Here is a 20480-nt window from a genome sequence, read left to right as displayed (position 1 = left end):
GTGGGTCCAAGCTTTAAAATACACCAAAATGTATTATTTCTTCTTGTCACAGTCAAAATGATACCACATGTGCCTCATTTAGTAACGCACTGGTGGTACATTCTCCACAACTACACTGGACGTATATATACTTCCAGTTTGAGTTAGGTGGTTAAAAGCAAGTAAATATGGCAGCTTCCATATACATCTTGCTTCAGGTTCCCTTTAAGGCAGGGTTCCAATTAATTTTTACTGTTTGGGCTCGATTCACAAAAGGGTGCTAACTCAGTTAGCATGCCTAAAAGCTTTGGGCGTGCTAACTAGGGTGCTAAACAGTTAACACGGCCAAAGCTTTTATTGATCGTGCCCCTAAAACGTCGCACAGGGTGCGGCCGAAAAGCCGCATTGTGCGACATTTTTTGCGCACCCGGTGCAACATTTTAGGGGCACCCGGTGCGACGTTTTAGTCGCACCCGGTGCGACGATTTGAGCGCACTGCTAAACTTTGCGCGTGCTAACTTAAGCAAGTGAAACTTTGCATGTCCTAAAGGCCTTTAGGCATGCTAAGGGGCTTTTAGGCGTGCTAAGTTACCACCCTTTTGTGAATCAAGCCCTATCAATGGTGAAGATGATGACTAGCGAGTCAGACATGTACAGTATCTGTTGCATAAACACACAGAGCCGATTCCTTGCGATCACCGACTATGATAATTCACACCTTATACAAGGTGCGATTTCACACGTTTCCATCAAACATATACATCCAATGACCATAGCTTCTCTCTGTGTGGGTGTCATCATCACAAACTGTTAGTTCCTATGTAGTGGAAGCCTTCATGTGTAATAGATGTGAACACTGAAAACGAGAGATGTCATTTGCCCTTGGCACGAAGATGGCGGGGACTGCGAATGTGAGTAGGAGGCTTTGGATTTATAAGGCGTAGATTTCCTCCTAGGCAGCTGGCGTCCATGGATTTTACGTGGGCTCTTCCATCTACCCATCTGCATACCTCATTTCACTACAAATGTGAGGTTTTTTTTTACTACAATGGCAAGCTGTGTCCAAATAATAAATAACTCTCCATATACTGAGAACAGCCCTATAGTTTGCAGCGGGTGTTTGAAGGAGAACTACTATGAAAAATTATAAAATTTAAAGTGCAGCTGAAGCAAGAAGAATAAGGGGGCTGACATATTTATTTCCTTTTAAACAATACCAGTTGCCTGGCAGGCCTGCTGGTCTATTTGGCTGCAGTAGTGTCTGAATCACACCAGAAACAAGCATACAGATAATTTGGTCAGATCTGACAATAATGTCAGAAACACCTGATCTGCTGCATGCTTGTTCAGGGGCTATGGTTAAAAGTATTTGTGGCAGAGGATCAGCAGGATAGCCAGGCAACTGGTATTGCTTAAAAGTAAATAAACATAGCAGCCTCCATATTCCTCTTGCTTCAGTTGTCCTTTAAATTACATACATATAAATGTAAATTTCTCCCAGAGTAAATTGCACTGTATTTTTTTTTCCTATGCCCTTGTCACTTAAAGTAGGTAGTTAAAATCTGACAGGTTTTGGGCTAGTTTATCTCCTCATGGTGGATTCTCAGTTTTTATTTACAAAATCACTTTTTAGGACCCGTTTCCACTAGAGCGAATCTGCATGTGTTTCCTGCATGCAGATTCACATAGACAATACAAGTGGATGGGACTGTTTCCACTTGTCAGGTTTTCTGAGCGTTTTTCTGTGCAGAAAAAATCTGCACGGCAGAGCCATCAGAATTTGCATACCGCTATGTAATTCACATACAATGGGCCTGATTCACAAAGCGGTGCTAACAGTTAGCACCGTGGTGAAAAGCCCTTTATCACGCCTAAACTCTGTTTAGGCATGATAAGTTTAGGTGTGATAAGTTTTTAGGCATGATAAGTTTAAGCACCAACTGGTTTAGCACCGCAGTGCACAGCTGATCAAAAGTTTTGCGCTAGCAAAGTCTGGTGCACTTTGCATAGAGTTTAATGGCGCTGCTTTGCGTGCGGGACTTTGCGCGCGATCTAAACTTATCTAAACTTATCATGCCTAAACTTATCATGCCTAAACTTATCATGCCTAAACTGAGTTTTAGGCATGATAAAAATGGTTATCACGCCTAAAGTCTTTAACTGGGTTATCACTGCTTTGTGAATCGAGCCCAATGTAATTAATAGGAAATTCGCATGTGGTTTTGGTATGCAAATTTTTATGCAAATTCGCATACGATTTTGCATAGAAACAATGCAAAAGCACACAGGCACTGCCATGGTTAAATTCGCATACATAGTCATCCATGCGAAATCGTATGAAAATTTGCATACAACCGCATGCAAAATTCGCATTCGCGTGCACATTTTCTCCCCAGAGATTCCCACCCCACAAGTGGAAACGTACCCTCACTGAACTTCTCAGTCCAGCTTTCAAAACTGTGTGCAAGCGAGTAGTTTCGGAGTTTTTGTTTTTTACAGGAATGCGCTCTCCCTCTTACTCTCTCTCCCATTTTAACATGGAACGTAACACCGTAACATGGTATATCTTATTTTAAAGAACACATTATAACGTTTAATTTGATACCTTATTTGGGCAGTTTGGCATTTTCTATTGGCTGGTAGCAGAGGAGAAAGCCAAGATATGGTACATTGTAAAACAGTTTCCTGGGTGTAATCCGGGCCTGCGTGAGCAAGTTTCGCAATAATAGGTTGTTTTATGCCCGCCACCCAATGTCTTACTGTCCCTACACACAATGCAATCTTTGGTATTTTCGATTGGGCATATTAGCAATAAAATACTGGCTACTATTTACACTCTCCCCCAGTCCATTCCATAGGATGCCATTGATTCTCTATGCAACTTTGCAAGCAATCTGCAAGGAATCTGCATGGAATCTGAAGAAAGGGATCTGCAAAAAGGAATCAGCAAGGAATCAGTATGGAATCCGAAATAAAAGTGCAAAAAAACAGGAAGGAAAATGCAGTGACATTTAAATGTCACTTCCTTCTAGCGGTGATCGCGGACTTTCGGTTTCAGGCAGGGGAGTACCGACTGTGTGGGCATGTAATATTACAAGCTCACTACATATGCGGACAAAAAATTTGGGTTTATGGGTGGTCTGATGCGCTGCAAGCCACGCTTGAAAAAATGTCCCACACAACGGGACATATGAGTGGAAAGGGTTAACCCTATAAAGGACACCACTAATGTCCCAACATGACTGACCAAATCAACCTGTTGCTTTTCTGCTTTCTGTGTAAAGGAGAGCATGACAGGGTCTTAGGATGGCTCAGCAATGTCGCCTGGGGATGAGGGATCGGGTCCTGATCCCAACACGCGACATCAGCAGAGGTGTATCTTGATGGGTGCAGGCATGGCTTGATCCATAGGCGCCACAGCACTGTGGGCACCATGGCTGCCTCCTCCTCCCTCCTGCTCCACCACCACACTGAAGGATGCCACTCGTTACTTATACTTGGGGAGGGGCTTAACTCTAGCAACCTATCTTGGTGGGGTTACTTATACAGGGGAGGGGGAATCATCTAATTACCCGTGCTGAGAGGGCAACCTAAACTGGATGACTACCTATACTGTGAGGGCTACTTCTGGCTACCTATATTAGAGGGTGACATCTGGCTATCTATACTGGGTGGTTAACTCTGGTGACCTATACTGGGGGCTACCTCTGATTAACAATACTGGGGGGCTAATTCTCACTACAAATACTGGGGGGCACCTCTGACTACCTATACTGGGTTGTTCACCTCTGGATATCCATACCGGAGGGACACCTGTTTTCCATAGGTGCTATATTACCCAGATAGGCCCCTGGACATCAGTCAGCAGTGTGTCAGGGCCTTTAGAGACACAGGACCAGCAGGACAGCCAGCCACCTGGTATTGCTTAGAAGAAAATAAATAACCTTGGGCCAGATTTTTTGCACTCCCCAGTCCTCCTCAGCAGGGGCGTAACTAGAGGGGAGCCGCTCCTGAGATCACAGGGGGCCAGAGCTGTGGGGGGGACCCAACTTCTAACTTTTCCCTTCCGCCCATACAGGGGACTATACTTCAGATCAGGTGTTTTGTGGCTACACTTGTTATGGGTGTGAAGATCATGTTGGCCACACGTGTATTATGACCCTTGTGAGATGGGCCGCAAGGCCGTGAAGGGCACCAACAGGAGGCAAGGGAAGGGGAGTGAACATTAAAGAGACTCTGTAACAAAATTTTCAGCCTTTTTCTTCTATCCTATAAGTTCCTATACCTGTTCTGATGTGGTCTGGATTACTGCAGCCTTTCCTAGTTGCACAGTGACTGTATTATCTCTGTTATATGATCTAATCTTCTCTCCTCTGTCGGGTCTGTCGGGCTCAAGTATTCAGGCTGGAATGGGCTGGTCTGCTTGTGATAGTTCAGAAGCTATGCACACCCTCTCCAGGCCCCATGCACACTCTGTATGACTCACACACTGAGCTCCTCTCAGCCTATCACATGCTGTTAGCAGCCATGACTTTTGTTTGTAAACAATAGAATGGTATGCTTTTTATTGTAAGAATTTTAGAGTACAGATTCTCTTTAAAGAGACACTGAAGCGAAAAAAAAAAATGATGATATTATGATTTGTATGTGAAATAAAACATTAAGATCAGATACATCAGTGTAATTGTTTCCAGTACAGGAAGAGTTGAGAAACTCCAGTTGTTATCTCTATGCAAACAAGCCATTAAGCTCTCCGACTAAGTTAGTCATGGAGAGGGCTGTTATCTTAACTGTTCCTGGACTACTTACTTTTCCTCTGCTAGAGGAGAGGTCATTACTTCACAGACTGCTCTGAAAGACTCATTTTGAATGCTGAGTGTTGTGTAATCTGCACATATTATAGAATGATGCAATGTTAGAAAAAACACTATATACCTGAAAATAAAAGTATGAGAATATTTTCTTTGCTGCTAATCTTCTAGTAATTATTCATAGTACACAACCAATTCACTATATCATATATTTTTTTTCGCTTCAGTGTCTCTTTAAGGGGCCCATCAAAGTTTCACCACTGACCCTCAGCCTGTATTATACTTAGTAGATGTGGCCAAATAACATCAGCAGTATAATGTATAATGGGCTACACGTGTGTTGTCATGGCGATGTGCCCAATATGAGATCTGTCATTTTCCAGGCTGTGTTGTGTATATAAAAAATAAAGATGAAAAAATCCTTGTGAAAAATTCTCTTTCAATCCTTTTCTAGACCCCCATATCGCCGGGTGGGCTGCACCACTCTATCATTGTGCGATTTCTGTACTGCTGCCAATACAACGCTGTACGCAGGACTGAATGGGGACAGCTGTGCTTTAACTACTTCTTCACACAAAATAGGATTATTAAGCTCTTTAATATGTAAATTGGAGATAAAACCGCTATTTTCCATGGTGTTTGGTGGTTTCCAGGTTGTTTATTCCACATCACAATTATCTTGGGCATCACTACGAGGGTACAGAGGGTGAAAGCGGGTCAGGGACCCTGGCGCCATTCCCCGCCCCCTAACTCCCCAGCTGTGCGCAATCATCCTATTCTGTGCAAAATAAAGCAGCGTATGTCTTCATCACGCATTCATTTCTGTCCAAGTATCTACTAGCTGTGCCTCAGCAATGCTAATAGGGCAGCTTTCAACATACTGTCGCATTCTTTCGGTGGGAAAATTGAGATGACCAAGTAATGGAGCTAACCAGGCCCGGATTTACCTCATAGGAGCCCATAGTTACAGATGTCCTGGCACCCTAGACTCCACCCTCCATGAACATACAGTACAAACCCCTACCAAACTGCACCGCAAGTGTGCTGGCTGTCCCAGCTGTCAGCTTTCCCTTACTTCCCCTGCCTGTTGTAGGTAGCTACAGGTGCCTCTTAGTATTAGGTAGCCAGAAGTACCCTCAATATTAAGTAGCTTGAGATGCCCCTGACTGAAAGGAGGTCTCATCAGTGGAATGCTGTGAGTAATCACTCATTTACAGTCTGCTCGGGCCTACATATAATTAAGCCATTGGTAATTTTGGGCGCAGGGTAAAGCCGAAAAACTGCTCACCCTGCTCCTTCAAAAGACACAGTGGCGTTAATTACTATTCCCCCTCCAGGCCGCCATGGACACTGGGGTCTCTGCTGCACGCCTCACTGGGCATGCAGCAAGGGGGATTCCAGGACTATGTGGTGGAGGGAGGGGGCTGCCAACTCGATCAGGTAAATGAGCGGCGGTCAGGGAGGAAGGGGGCCGGCAGGATGACGCCCCTTGGAAGACACCGCCTGATGCACGTCATTCAGATGGCGTCATGGAAGGTCCCCCCCCTGCCTGTATGCCTTATTCCCCCGGTCAGTGCGCTGTACCCCTCCTGTTCCCCCTGTCGTGTGCTGTGCTCCTCCTGTTCCACCAGTCGTGTGCTGTGCTCCTCCTGTACCCACAGTGTGTGCGCTGTACCCCTCCTGTTCCCCCTGTCGTGTGCTGTGCTCCTCTTGTTCCACCAGTCAGTGTGCTGTGCCCCTCCTGTTGCCCCTGTCGTGTGCTGTGCTCCTCCTGTACCCCTTGTTTCCACAGTCAGTGCGCTGTGCCCCTCCTGTTACCACAGTCAGTGCGCTGTGCCCCTCCTGTTCCCACAACCAGTGCTCTGTGCCCCTCCTGTTCCCACAACCAGTGCTCTGTGCCCTCCTGTTCCACTAGTCAGTGCTCTGTGCCCCTCCTGTACTCCATGTTCCCCCAGTCAGTGCGCTGTGCCCCTCCTGTTCCCACAGTCAGTGCTCTGTGCCCCTCCTGTTCCTACAGTCAGTGCTCTGTGCCCCTCCTGTTCCTACAGTCAGTGCTCTGTGCCCCTCCTGTTCCCACAGTGTGTGTGCTGCGCCCCTCCTGTTCCCACAGTCAGTGCGCTGTGCCCCTCCTGTTCCACCAGTCAGTGTGCTGTGCCCCTCCTGTTCCACCAGTCAGTGCACTGCGCCCCTCCTGTTCCTACAGTCAGTGCGCTGTGCCCCTCCTGTTCCTACAGTCAATGCGCTGTGCCCCTCCTGTTCCTACAGTCAGTGCGCTGTGCCCCTTCCTGTTCCACCAGTCAGTGCGCTGCGCCCCTCCTGTTCCTACAGTCAGTGCGCTGTGTCCCTCCTGTTCCCACAGTGTGTGCGCTGTGCCCCTCCTGTTCCCACAGTGTGTGCGCTGTGCCCCTCTTGTTTCCACAGTCAGTGCGCTGTGCCCCTCCTGTTCCCACAACCAGTGCTCTGTGCCCCTCCTGTTCCCACAGTCAGTGCGCTGTGCCCCTCCTGCTCCACCAGTCAGTGCACTGTGCCCCTCCTGCTCCACCAGTCAGTGCGCTGTGCCCCTCCTGCTCCACCAGTCAGTGCGCTGTGCCCCTCCTGTTACCACAGTCAGTGCGCTGTGCCCCTCCTGTTCCCACAGTCAGTGAGCTGTGCCCCTCCTTCTCCACCAGTCAGTGCGCTGTGCACCTCCTGTTCCCACAGTCAGTGAGCTGTGCCCCTCCTGTTCCCACAGTCAGTGAGCTGTGCCCCTCCTGTTCCCACAGTCAGTGCGCTGTGCACCTCCTGTTCCCACAGTCAGTGAGCTGTGCCCCTCCTGTTCCCACAGTCAGTGAGCTGTGCCCCTCCTGTTCCCACAGTCAGTGCGCTGTGCACCTCCTGTTCCCACAGTCAGTGAGCTGTGCCCCTCCTGCTTCACCAGTCAGTGCGCTGTGCCCTTCCTGTTACCACAGTCAGTGCGCTGTGCCCCTCCTGCTCCACCAATCGGTGCGCTGTGCCCCTCCTGCTCCACCAGTCAGTGCGCTGTGCTCCTCCTGTTCCTACAGTCAGTGAGCTGTGCCCCTCCTGTTCCCACAGTCGGTGCGCTGCGCCCCTCCTGTTCCCACAGTCAGTGCGTTGCGCCCCTCCTGCTCCTACAGTCAGTGCGCTGCGCCCCTCCTGTTCCCACAGTCAGTGCGCTGTGCCCCTCCTGCTCCTACAGTCAGTGCGCTATGCCCCTCCTGCTCCACCAATCAGTGCGCTGTGCCCCTCCTGCTCCACCAGTCAGTGCGCTGTGCTCCTCCTGTTCCCACAGTCAGTGAGCTGCGCCCCTCCTGCTCCTACAGTCAGTGCGCTGTGCCCCTCCTGTTCCCACAGTCAGTGCGCTGTGCCCCTCCTGCTCCTACAGTCAGTGCTCTGTGCCCCTTCTGTTCCACCAGTCAGTGCACTGTGCCCCTCCTGTTCCACCAGTCAGTGCGCTGTGTCTCTCCTGCTCCTACAGTCAGTGCGCTGTGCTCCTCCCATACTCCATGTTCCCCCAGTCAGATCACTATGTTCTGCCTGTACTCCTCGATCTCTACCTCAGAGCTGTGGTGAGGGGGGCTTCCTATACCAGTTTGTAACAATAATTTGCCTAGCAACACTCTAAAAGAATCAAATTGACCATCAAAAAGAACCTTAATCGACTTCAAGGCAATTCAAAATTGCTCATTCATAATCTAATTCACCCATCATTATTTCTTAATCAGTTTTACATTTATCTTTTTTTTCTCCATTTCCAATTTAGCGTGTAAGAAAAGCATAAAAGCAACAATAATCAGAGCCGCACACACAGAGCATGCAGAGCCCCTCTTCATTCATTCAATCAAAATATTCAAATTGCCAGAAGCGTTGATCCGGTCCGGCCGGCATTCAGCCGCGGCGTCTCGTAGAGAAAATTGTAACATCTCCAGTCAGTGAGTGACTTTAGAGCTGACTGCATGTGGCCACTGTCTGCCTCTCATCTCACAAACCCACCGCCCAGCTTCACAGGCCGCAAATTACAAAAAGAAACAAAAAAGAGCCAGCAAACAAAGCTTCTGTGGCCTTCCCTCCATATTTGCTCTGCTTTGAACTCGTGCATTATGGGAGAGCAAACAGCCTCGGCAGCTGAAAATGACAGATAAAATAATTAATCAGGCAATGATGTGATTGTGATGACAGGTGGACCGCGGCGGCGTACAAGTGCCTCTGTTTGCGTCTTGTTGCAACTTGAGCCAGACGCTGGTTTATACTATTGGCAGGGCTGCCGTACTACTGGGCAAGAGCCAGGAGATTCAGCGGACTCCTTCCTGCCGTACATCTGAGTTGTGATGAGCGGGACTCACTGTACGATTGTCCCCCAGAGAATGGCCACATTGTACGGGCCTCACCTTTCGTATCTCTATTCTTTCTGAAAGTCTGGTGCAGAAAACCAAAAATGGACTTTCTGAGAAGGATGACACAGAAGCGATGCTATATAACCACAGTTGCTCTCCAATTATCACAAATACTTTTTTGGAAGTATCAAAAGGATTGTTACTTAACCTCCTTGCCGGTTATCCCGAACACAGTTCGGGGTAACCTGCCGCGGAGGATTCCTCAGGCCCTGCTGGGCCGATTTGCATAATTTTTTTTTTGTTACACGCAGCTAGCACTTTGCTAGCTGCGTGTAACTTACGATCGCCGCCGCTCCGCGCCGATTCGCCGCAACCCGCCGCATCAGAGGGTTCCCCCCCCCCCTGAGACCCGTGCGCTGCCTGGCCAATCAGTGCCAGGCAGCGTCGAGGGGTGGTTCGGGACTCCCTCTGACGTCACGACGTCGACGACTCGGGGGGACGCCGCAGGGAGGGGGGAAGCATGTAGCTAGCTCTAGGCTAGCTACGTGCTAAAAAAAAAAAAAAAATGCAAAAAAACACCCTCCCTGCCATGCGCAGCAAATTTTTATAACGGCAGGGAGGTTAAAGAGGAACTCCAGTAAAAAATAATGTAATAAAAAAGTGCTTCATTTTTACAATAATTATGTATAAATGATTTAGTCAGTGTTTGCCCATTGTAAAATGTTTCCTCTCCCCGATTTACATTCTGACATTTATTACATGGTGACATTTTTACTGTTGCCAGGTGATGTAGCTGCTGCATGTTTTTTTGGCAGTTGGAAACAGCTATTTCTCGCAATGCAGCAAGGTTCACAGACAGGAAACTGCCAAGAGTATGTACTTTTCTTGTTTCTTGTGGGAGGGGTTTCACCACAATATCAGTCATACAGCGCCCCCTGATGGTATTTTTGTGAAAAGGAATAGATTTCTCATGTAAAAGGGGGTATCAGCTACTGATTTGGATAAAGTTCAATTCTTGGTCGGAGTTTCTCTTTAAACTGCAGTACAGTAAAGCAACCCCAAGATGTCACTGTTTGTAAGTGCGGCAATGATCTCTATGGTACTGTGATTTCCTGTATTCTGTGTTCCTCTCTGCATTATCAGATGGTGGTGTATGATATATGTCTGCACATTTTCTTCAGTAAAGAGTTCTAACTTGTTATCAGGGCTGTGGAGTCAGTACAAAAATCTTCCAACTCCAACTGCATAGTTTATGAAACCGCCGACTCCAGGTACCCAAAATGGCTCAGACTCCAACTCCTTAGTTTAATACTTACCAGGGCTGTGGATTTTGTACAAAAATCAACTGACTCCAACTCCTCAGTTTATGAAACCACCGACTCCAACTCCAGGTACCCAAAATTACTCCGACTCCACAGCCCTGCTTGTTATACTGGGTGCCTATCTGCATGTATAGACCACTCTGATCCGTCAACTCTCGCCTACCGCAGCTCGCCACAACGGCCATTACAGGCAGTGGAACATGACACACTGCCTGCATTGCGGTGCGACGGACATGCTCTGGGTGACGCGGAAGCTGTAGTGCGTTAATGTGCGAATTCCGCAGTAATCCCGGAAGTGTACCGGAAGTTCTATGATTTTTTTTCCTTGGATCCCACCACAGCTATAATGCGCGGTGCATCTTGTTGGCTGCAGGGCAATAGTTCCAAGTGTAAAAGAACCCTAAAAAACATTACATTTAGTTTTCTGATAGAGGGCTTTTTGGTTTCTTTTAGCAATGCAGGTGCTTTCGGTGCCTGGCCGCCTAGTGCCTGACTTGGACACCGCTATAGCACTACTGCTACGGTGCGTGCCCCACGCACAGGTATTTCAGCCGGAACCCCGGGATCACTGGAACCCACATTACTTCTCCTTCCAAATTGCTACGACTCGGAGGGGGGGTAGCATTTTATGCCGCTGAGAAGCGGCAGCAGGGGGAGCCATCATTCCGCTCACCCTGCGCCCAACTCACCAGTGGCATACATATACGTATTGTGCAGGAGAACAGAGGCGCCAAATGGATAAAAGCAAGCTAAATGAGCTTAAAAACCAAATTCTTGGTAAATAGAGGAGGTAGTGGTGGACTTACCTCCCCCAAGTAGACACACGACGGCTGTAGTAAAGACAGTCAATAAATTTTATTTATGAACTCCAAATATGCAACGCGTTTCGCAGGTTTGATCCCGCTTCATCAGGCAATAACAACGGAGCAATAGCATATGTGGTCAGTAGAAGAGCCAGGCACCTCTGTGGACCACATATGCTATTGCTCCGTTGTTATTGCCTGATGAGGCGGGATCAAACCTGCGAAACGCGTTGCATATTTGGAGTTCATAAATAAAATACATTCAGCGGTTCTGGATGTGCAGCCTGGCTTTCAAGGGCATAAAGAGAAGATTTGCATAATCAGTAGTGAATCATCATGGTAAGGCCTCTTTTCCACGAACTGTTGAGCTGTGTGCTCAGCAAGCAGTTACCAGGCAGAAGTAAGCAGTGATCATGCAGCAACAAGCAGTTACCAGGCAGCAGTGAGCAGTTGAGAGAGTTTGAGAGGCATTTCACTGCCTATCAGCGGTCCGTGGAATGGAGGCCTAAACCACAGTTGCTCACTTAATGCTGAATTATCATGGACTAGTGACCTAAGCCCGCACGCACCCGTCCAGCGCGCACCGGCCCACCTGCTTGCTCGTCTTGCGTCCTGTCCCAATGGCTGTCGGTGCTTGACATGCGCAGTAGCGCAAAAGCACTGACACACGGACGGGACACGGATACTTGCCAATTATTAGGTAGGATACCTTTTATTTTAAAAAGGCAAACTGACATGTAGCTATATGAGCGTATCAGTGTTTCAGCTGGTCAGGCAGACAGAAGTCCTGGAAGAGGATGACAACAGCTGTGTAGAACATTACCGCACATCACATCTTCCTCTCTTGTGTCATTTATTTCCCAGTGACTCATGGGTAACGGCTCTGATAGGCTGGCACATGCTTTCTGCACGCTGCCTATGGGAATAGAGGATTTGTGGATGTTTTCCTGCCAATCCGTACATGAAAGCGGCTTGATGTCTCTGCAGCCTCAAAGGCTTTGTTTAGTTGTCTGAAGGGATCATTTTATTTGATAATATTCTACGTTTCTCTATCTGACTGGAACTAGGATGCATCGTTCAAAGGCAATATCGACATCTGTCTAGGGGAAGCTTTATCTAAAGGGCATCCAATGGGCTTGATTCACAAAGTGGTGCAAAGTGTTTGCACGCCTGTGAAAAGCCCTTTATCACGCCTAAACTCAGTTTAGGAGTGATAAGAAGAAACTCGCGCGATCTCCCGCGCGCAAAGTTTTGCGCGCGTAGCGCACCGCGCTGCGCGCGCAGTGTGCCCTGCTTCGCGTGCAGCGTCCATTGAGCCCTATGGGACTTTGCGCGCGCAGCGCGGTGCGCTACGCGCGCAAAACTTTGCGCGCGGGAGCTTCGCGCGAAGAGCAGCACAAATCGGTGATAACTCAGCTTTGCACCGCTTATCACGCCTAAAGTCTTTTAGGCGTGATAACTGAGTTATCACCGCTTTGTGAATCAAGCCCAATGTATTTATCTTGTTCTTATTCATGTAATCCAGTCTGTGGACTCTAGTGATCAGTCGAGACGGTCACTGAGATACTAATGATTTTGGTTCCCATGGAAACTTAATGCAAATCATATACTGTTTGGATTAGGGCCAATCAAAATAGCCAGGAAGGACATTTGATTGGACCAGTCCCAAGCTGCATACAATTTTTATTACATTTGTAAAAAACTCCAGTTGTTATCAATGCAAAAAAGCCATTGAGTTCCATGACTTTCAAAGTCGCAGAGAGCTCTGTCTTCTGAAGCTTGTTATCTCAACTGTCAGTCACTGTATTTGATTTTTCTCTCCAGAGAACAGTTCAAAAGTTCACTAGCCTGCTCTGTAAAATCAACTGTAAAACCCCCCTCCCCGCCGCTCGCTGTCACCCCCGTCCTGGCTGCTTTCCCCTCCAGTTCTCCTCAGATCCAATCTGAATCGGACAAGTGTGAACCTAGCATTACTGAACAGGAAGTGTAGCGATTCAAACCCAGGTCACCTGTGTCAACACCATCCAGCCACTACTAGAAGACCTTGAAGGGATAAAAATGTAGCAAGGTCTCAAAGCAGAGGACAAGGCCCTTGGGGAGCTCTTTCTGCTGCAGACCTTTATAGCTCTTTGTTTTTATTTGCATTTTTTGGGAAAGTGGGTGGATGGGAGAGAGAGAGAGAGAGAGATTGGCGTGTAGGAAGAAGAAGAAAGAGGCTTTGCCAGGAATTGCCTAATTTGGCACAGGGATAGATGGCCAGCCCAGCACCTCTACTACAGTATATAAAGCAGTATTATCACAGCTAAGCTGTCTTGCAAGAAATGCAGAGACTGCAGTTACACCGGGAGGAGTAATGCTGCCACCTAGAGGCAAGATTGTATGCTTAATAATTTTATAAGTATATAAAAGAGTGAATTGCAACCTGTGCTAGTCGTCAGCAGCTGCTGCAGAAGCCAGGGGCATATCTGGGTAATAGAGAGCCTATGGCAAATAGAAAGCCTAAAATTGAGCCCCCACACCAGGTCAGAGCCCTCTTCCTCTATAAAAAAAGCATACTTTCTCATGTACGTGTGTTATCGGATCAGCTTATTTCGGCGCGCGGCTCTGAGAGCCGAGCGCTGAAACTGGGCGCCCCATAGCATCAATGCTATGTTGCGTGGGACGCATAGAGGTAATCGGGGCTCTGGTGGCTGCCAGACCCCGAATTACATCTCCCTCCGACATACCTCCCAACTTTTTAAGATGAGAAAGAGGGACACTTAAGCCACGCCCCTGCCACACTCCTGATCACGCCCCTGTCACACCCCTAGTCACGCGTACCATAAAGAAAAAAATTCATGAGAAAAATATGTTGTTTTATAATTCAAACCAGACTGGTCCTTTCTATCCTGGTTCATTTTCCTTCATATTAACATTTTAAAATCAGTAATATATCAATATAAAGGATGGGAATAAAGTTTAGAGTCAAACACATGTTTTAGTAGAGAAATATATATATTTACATAGAAAGAGGAAAAAAGTCCTGAAAGAGGGACAAATGAGGAGGAAAGAGGGACAGAGCTCCCAAAGAGGGACTGTCCCTCCGAAAGAGGGACAGTTGGGAGCTATGCCTCCGAGTTGAAACAACTCAGCGGAGGAATAGTATTCAACGCCGCCTCGGTATTTTGTGGCAGCGGTGAAAGCCGTCATTCGTCTCTCACCGCGCCAAACTGAGCAGCGCTGAGATGACCTGCACCCATGTGTTATGGTTGCCTGTGTTTTTTTTACTTGGGATATTGCTGAAGCTAGTGTTTTGGAGAAATATCTCTTCTTATTTCCTCTCGGTTCTCCTTTCTAACACTAAGCCAAGTGTTCCCTACATACATAAGTTAAGTAGGCATGTTCCTCAGATAACAAAATTAATCTGATCTGAGTGACAGGGAGGCACAGTGGCAGGCCTGGGGGCCCAGCACAGGAGCAGACTTGGCGCCCATAATGCTGTGGCGCCCATGCCATGAGCCATCTCTGCACCCCTCTAGATACACCTCTGGCTGAAGCCATGTTCTCAAGCCAAAGATAAAGTCTTGTATGTTTAGCCAAAGTATCCCAATCTCTCCTCCATGTCCCAGTTAGGCTTCCAAGAACGTATGCTCCCGAAGCAAGGATCAAGTTCATCTGAAAACAATAATGTAGAAGATCTCAAACTGCAGTACCATAAAGCACTCGACCCCACAAATATACAGACCACAGCACTTCCATCAGGGTCCACATAGATAAAATGCGCCTTAGCCAAATGTCGCAATGGCTGGTATCTACCTGCCCAACCGGTTTCGCTAATGTAGCTTTCCCAGATATCAAATATATACTCTGACAGACAAAGACTCAACACCCTGCTGCAGATAATCTGTGGACCAGGACGACTACAGTGGACTGGGAGAATCCCTAGGTAAGCTTAAGGAACACTGTCGCGAAAATCTTAACATTTTAAATATATGTAAACACAAATAAGAAGTATGTTTCTTCCAGAGTAAAATGAGCCATAAAATACTTCTCTCTATCTATGTTGCTGTCACTTACAGTAGCTAGTAGAAATCTGACATTACCGACAGGTTTTGAACTAGTCTATCTCTCCATAGGGGATTCTCAGCATGATCTTTATTCTTTATAAAGACACTCCCTGAAAAAGATTTATACAAAGATGTTGGCATGCCTGCCTGCACACCGTACACTTATTTGGCAGTTGGACAGAGCAACTGCTATTATTCAGTAAGAGCTTTTGAAAATAGAGAAAACTCAGAGAACCCACCATGACGAGATGGGCTAGTTCAAAACCTGTCGGTTCTGTCAGATTTCTACTACTCATTTACTGTAAGTGACAGCAACGTAGGAGAAAAAAAAATGTATGGCCCATTTTACTCTGGGAGAAATGCACTTCTTATTTGTATATGTTTACATATATTTTACATTTTAAGATTTTCACGACAGAGGTCCCTTAAACTGACAACCTTACTGCCAATCTCAGTTCCCTTTAAAGTGGAACCAAAAACTTTCTTTTTCTTTTGGATTGCATGTGGAACCATAACACCATAACCAGTGATTGTTTAGGTGTTTCCTGATTGGCTGAAGCAGTATCTGAATCACACACCGGAATGAAACACACACGCAGCTAATCCAGTCAGACTTACGGTAGGTCAGAAACTTCTGATCTGCTGCATGCTTGTTCAGGGTCTATGGCTAAGAATATTAGAGGCAGAGGATCGCCAGGACAGCCAGGCAACTTGCATGGTTTAATAGGAAATAAAAATGGCAGCCTCCACATCCACTTCAGGTGTCTTTTTAACTTCTCTCCTCAACTGCATACATGTAGTATATTTTACATTTTTGACTTTTCAGTGTTCTCTTCATGTCATTTGATGGCAATATACTAAACAAATATACCGTATGGAATGCTATTTCCTCTCCTAGAGGTTAGTTTGTTATAATTGAACTCTGCTGCCATCCTGTGGAAATCTTTTAATGGTGCAGCTATTTATTATTACAGTATTTTTTTTCTTTTTAGAGGGACTGAAACATGTTGGATTGTTAATGTAGGGGGTGTATGTTGTATTTATCAATGCAGTGAGAAGAGTGAATTTATCCCTTGCTATGTAAGCTGAGGATATTACCATTCATTAGTAGCACCTTCCACGTGTATATCTTATCTGCTATCTGTCTTGACAAAAGGGGACCCTGCGTGGCCCCGAAACGTGCGTCGACCTAAGCAGGTCAGACCGTGTCTGCACATGTATGTGATGGGAGAATAAATACTTCACGTTTATTGCTTCTACGGTTTGTGTGCGGACTCCTTCATGAAAATTACTTCCACTGTTTTGTCGCCACACTAGTACGTGTTAGCAGCGCTACTACGTTTTTATCTCTGATCTTTTATTTAACGTTATGTTTTATTTATGTTTTTTCTCTTTCAAGGCTAATCTGTGTTTAAACCTTCATATACCTTTCAGGTCAGTTCTTTAAAGAGAACCTGAACTGAAAATAAAAAGTCAAAATAACCATACATCGGTCATACTTACCTCCCGTGTAGTCAACGCCTTCATCTCTTTCTCCTCTCCTGCATCCCGTTTGTCCACTGTGATCAATGGAATTCTCCGTCCTCCATTTTAAAAATGGCCATTACCCCATAACAGCTTCCTGGTCAGAACACTGTTAAACTGTAATGTCACCCACTTGAGCCATAGGGAAACATGGACATTACCTTGCACATTCAGTTGTAACTGACAGCTGCTGATATATAACGGACAGCAACTGGTATATTTCAGTTCTGACAAAATATTGTCAGAACTGGAAGGGATCACTGTATGAAGAAAATGGTGAGCTTCTGAGAGGTATTGACGGTGAGGTTAGTATGTAATATTCATTTGCAACTATGTCATGTGTTTATTTTAAATAATTTTACTCGCTTCAGGTTCCCTTTAAAGCGGTGATGACGTTTCTGCAACTGATTTTCCTTTCTTTCTTCTCCACACAGTATTCATCATGGCTTCCGGACTCTTGGTGTATCCCTTCGGCCTCAACTCTACTACTGTGAAGAAATACTGTGAGAACTCAAGTATATACTATGCAGGGGACTGTCAGATCGGATGGGGCTACATGCTCGCCATTGTCGGGGTCATGTTATCTGTGTTTTTGCCATTTTTTGCTAAATATGCACCAAAAGAACACATGTCCCCAACCCCGATTCCTACAATTTTATAGTATTTTATTACTAATGGAATTAAAAAAAAAAAAAATCTACAAAAAAAAAAAGAAATCTGTCTAAAGAAGGATGGACAGAAGGTATTATAGCACTTCTTTGCAGCTTAACACATAGGCCACTACAGAAATTGCATTGATCGTCTTCCTGAAGCATGATTCAAATATGAGCCTTCGATTAGCGTTATGTCACGCTGATTTTCTTAGTTTTCCCGAGTTTTCCTATTTTTTTTTACTACACAACACATATTGACGAAGATTACTACCTCCTCTATAGGCTACAGAAGTCAGTAGCTGAGAGTTAGTAGTGCAGTGCAGTGCCGCGTCACTAGTGGCGGAACTACAATGCATGCCCCTCCCTTTCCTCTCCTTGGCACCCTTCATGACTATGAGGCCCATCTCACAAGGCTCTTAAAACAAGTGTGGTCATTAACATCTTCACATCCATAACAAGTGTAGCCACAAAAACACCTGATCTGAAGTATGGTCCCCTGCATTGGAGGAAGGAGGTTGGTATTTGGGCTCCGCCCACAGCTTTAGGCCCCCCTGCGATCACAGGGGCTGCCCCCCCCCCCCCCACTAGTTTTGCCCCTGCGCGTCACCTCTGTAAGGCTCGGCCCACACTTGTCAGGTTGCAGATCGGAATGCATTTTAAATGGATCCGTTTTTTCAAAATGTTGTTCTTTTGCAGAATACGTTTCCAGTCCGTTTTAACATATGTCAAAATCGTGCCCTTCCTTCCTGCCTGTTACTATTGGATAAAGAGGTCCACAAAGATGACGCTGAGGACATAAGCAGCAGTAGGCAATCTGCTTTGACATCCATTATGTGTGCAAAAGTTCTCTGTATAGAGGAAGATCCGTTTTGTGTTGCCTTTCATTGCCTCCGCGGTTATCCGGGCTCCATGAAAATCTGGACTCTCCTTTCAGTTTTCTAAGGCTGTTTTCACATTGGGACGTTAGAGGCGCACGTTAGAGCAGCCTGTAACGCAGCCCAACTCACAGTAATGAAAAATCAATGGGCTGTTCACAGTGCCCACCTTTATTTGAAAGTGCAGCATGCTGTGCGTTCGAAGACTGTTTGCACTGTGCACATGCTCAGTATTGTTTTTTTTTTTTGAGCAGGAGAGGAGGAGGGTAGAGTCTGCTATTGTTAGCCACATGCAGGGCCGGCCCGCCCATGAGGCGGGGTGAAACTTTTGCCTCAGGCGGCACTTCTGGAGGGGCGGCAGCCGCCCGTCTGTGTGTGTGGGGGGCCGCCCGAGCTGGAGGGGATAGCGGGCAGGAAGGGGGTATTGGTATTGGACTCACCTCTTTCTCGTTCCAGCCCGAGCGCAGGCTCGGGCTGGAACGAGGAAGAGGTGAGTGATCCCCGCCCGTTGCCTCTTACAATATAGCTGCAGCCAGCGACCTCACTTCTAAAGCTGGAGGGGAGCGGAGGACGGGGGACCCAGGCGAGGGAGGGGGGGGTCCGACCCCCCTCCCCGCCGCTAGGCCCAATACCCCCTTCCTGCCCGCTATCCCCTCCAGCTCGGGCGGCCCCCCACACACACATGGCTTGGGGGGGGGGGGAGGGGCGGCGATTTTTTTGAATTTTGCCTCAGGCGGCAAAAAGTCTAGGGCCGGGCCTGGCCACATGGCTAATTAATATTCACTGCACTGCAGTGTAGTGATGGGAAGTTTGGCTCAATTCATTGAATCGATTCATTGAAAAGAGCTGGACTTCCCATCACTACGTTCAGTCATGCTGCTCTGAATCGATTCTGAACAGTAGAGATAGGAAGTCCGGCTTTTTTCAATGAATCGATTCATTGAAAAGAGCTGGACTTCCCATCACTACTGCAGTGTTTACTTCCTGGAGCAGCCGCTGGTTGGCTGGCGGGACCACGTGATGTGGAGTGTTCCGATCACATGGTCCCTGCAGAGTATCAGACAAAAAGGCGCACCAACAGCCGCACTATGCAACTCACTCTGGCATCCACCTCCAAAACCACCATACGTTGCGTTAGGGGTTCGATATGCGACCTTACGTCCCCTAAAACGAGGCCTAAAATGGACCCCACGGATCCATTGTTTGAAGTGTGTGAACACGGCTGCTATTTTTAACATTTGTATCCATGGCTCCTTTTTTGTCCAGGGCAAAACAAAAAACGGACCCACGGATGCGGTTTTGAAACAAGTGTGAACCGACCTGATTGTTCCTGACACGAGACTCTGCCCAGATCCCGGAGCCTCATGGTGTCAGCAATTATTTTTTTATTTATTATTTAGTATTTATATAGCGCCAACATATTACGCAGCGCTGTACAGTGTATATATATATATATCTTGTCACTAACTGTCCCTCAAAGGAGCTCACAATCTAATCCCTACCATTGCCATATGTCTATATTATGTAGTGTAAGTACTGTAGTCTAGGGCCAATTTTTTAGGGGGAGACAATTAACTTAACCGTATGTTTTTGGAATGTGGGAGGAAACCGGAGTGCCCGGAGGAAACCCACACAGACACGGAGAGAACATGCAAACTCTTTGCAGATAGTGCCCTGGCTGGGATTCGAACCAGGGACCCAGCGCTGCAAGGCGAGAGAGCTAACCACTACGCCACCGTGCTGCAATGACTGCACTCCCTAAGCCTGGACAGTCGAGAGGCTTCTTGGATACTTGTAGAACGCACCATTCTAGTGTGAGGGTTTCTCCTTATCTTCTGGGCAAGCTCCTGGCCATGGACCAGGGCATCCAGATTGGGCATCTACAAGTAAGATCCGCACATGCCCAGTAGAACTGAGCCACTTGTGCGTGGATTTTTCCGTCCATGTTCAAGTGGCTTAGCTCTACTGGGCATGTTCACATCTTGCTCGCACATGCCCGGTCCAGATGTGCTTGTCCACAGCTGGGAGTGTAGACAGAAGATGAAGAGACCCTACGCTGGAACAGTGGGCTGCAGAAAAATTTGGGAAGCCTCTGGACCATTCAGAAGCTTCGTGCTACTGAGGTATCTTTTTTAT

The 20480-nt window shown here is 47.0% G+C and overlaps 1 protein-coding gene across 1 annotated transcript in view; it reads left to right on the top strand.

Moving 5' to 3' along the window:
• LOC137545098 (LHFPL tetraspan subfamily member 7 protein-like) overlaps positions 1-18697 on the top strand; it is a 292100-nt gene extending 273403 nt beyond the window's left edge. Inside the window, exon 3 of the mRNA XM_068266208.1 lies at positions 17251-18697. Coding sequence (XP_068122309.1) covers positions 17251-17477 — 227 coding nt within the window. The 3' untranslated portion in view covers positions 17478-18697. The remainder of the gene's footprint in view (positions 1-17250) is intronic.
• The last annotated feature ends 1783 nt before the right edge of the window (positions 18698-20480 follow it).

This window comes from Hyperolius riggenbachi, chromosome 2, assembly GCF_040937935.1.
Source record: "Hyperolius riggenbachi isolate aHypRig1 chromosome 2, aHypRig1.pri, whole genome shotgun sequence".
NCBI lineage: Eukaryota > Metazoa > Chordata > Amphibia > Anura > Hyperoliidae > Hyperolius > Hyperolius riggenbachi.
This window is presented reverse-complemented; position numbering and strand designations above follow the sequence as displayed.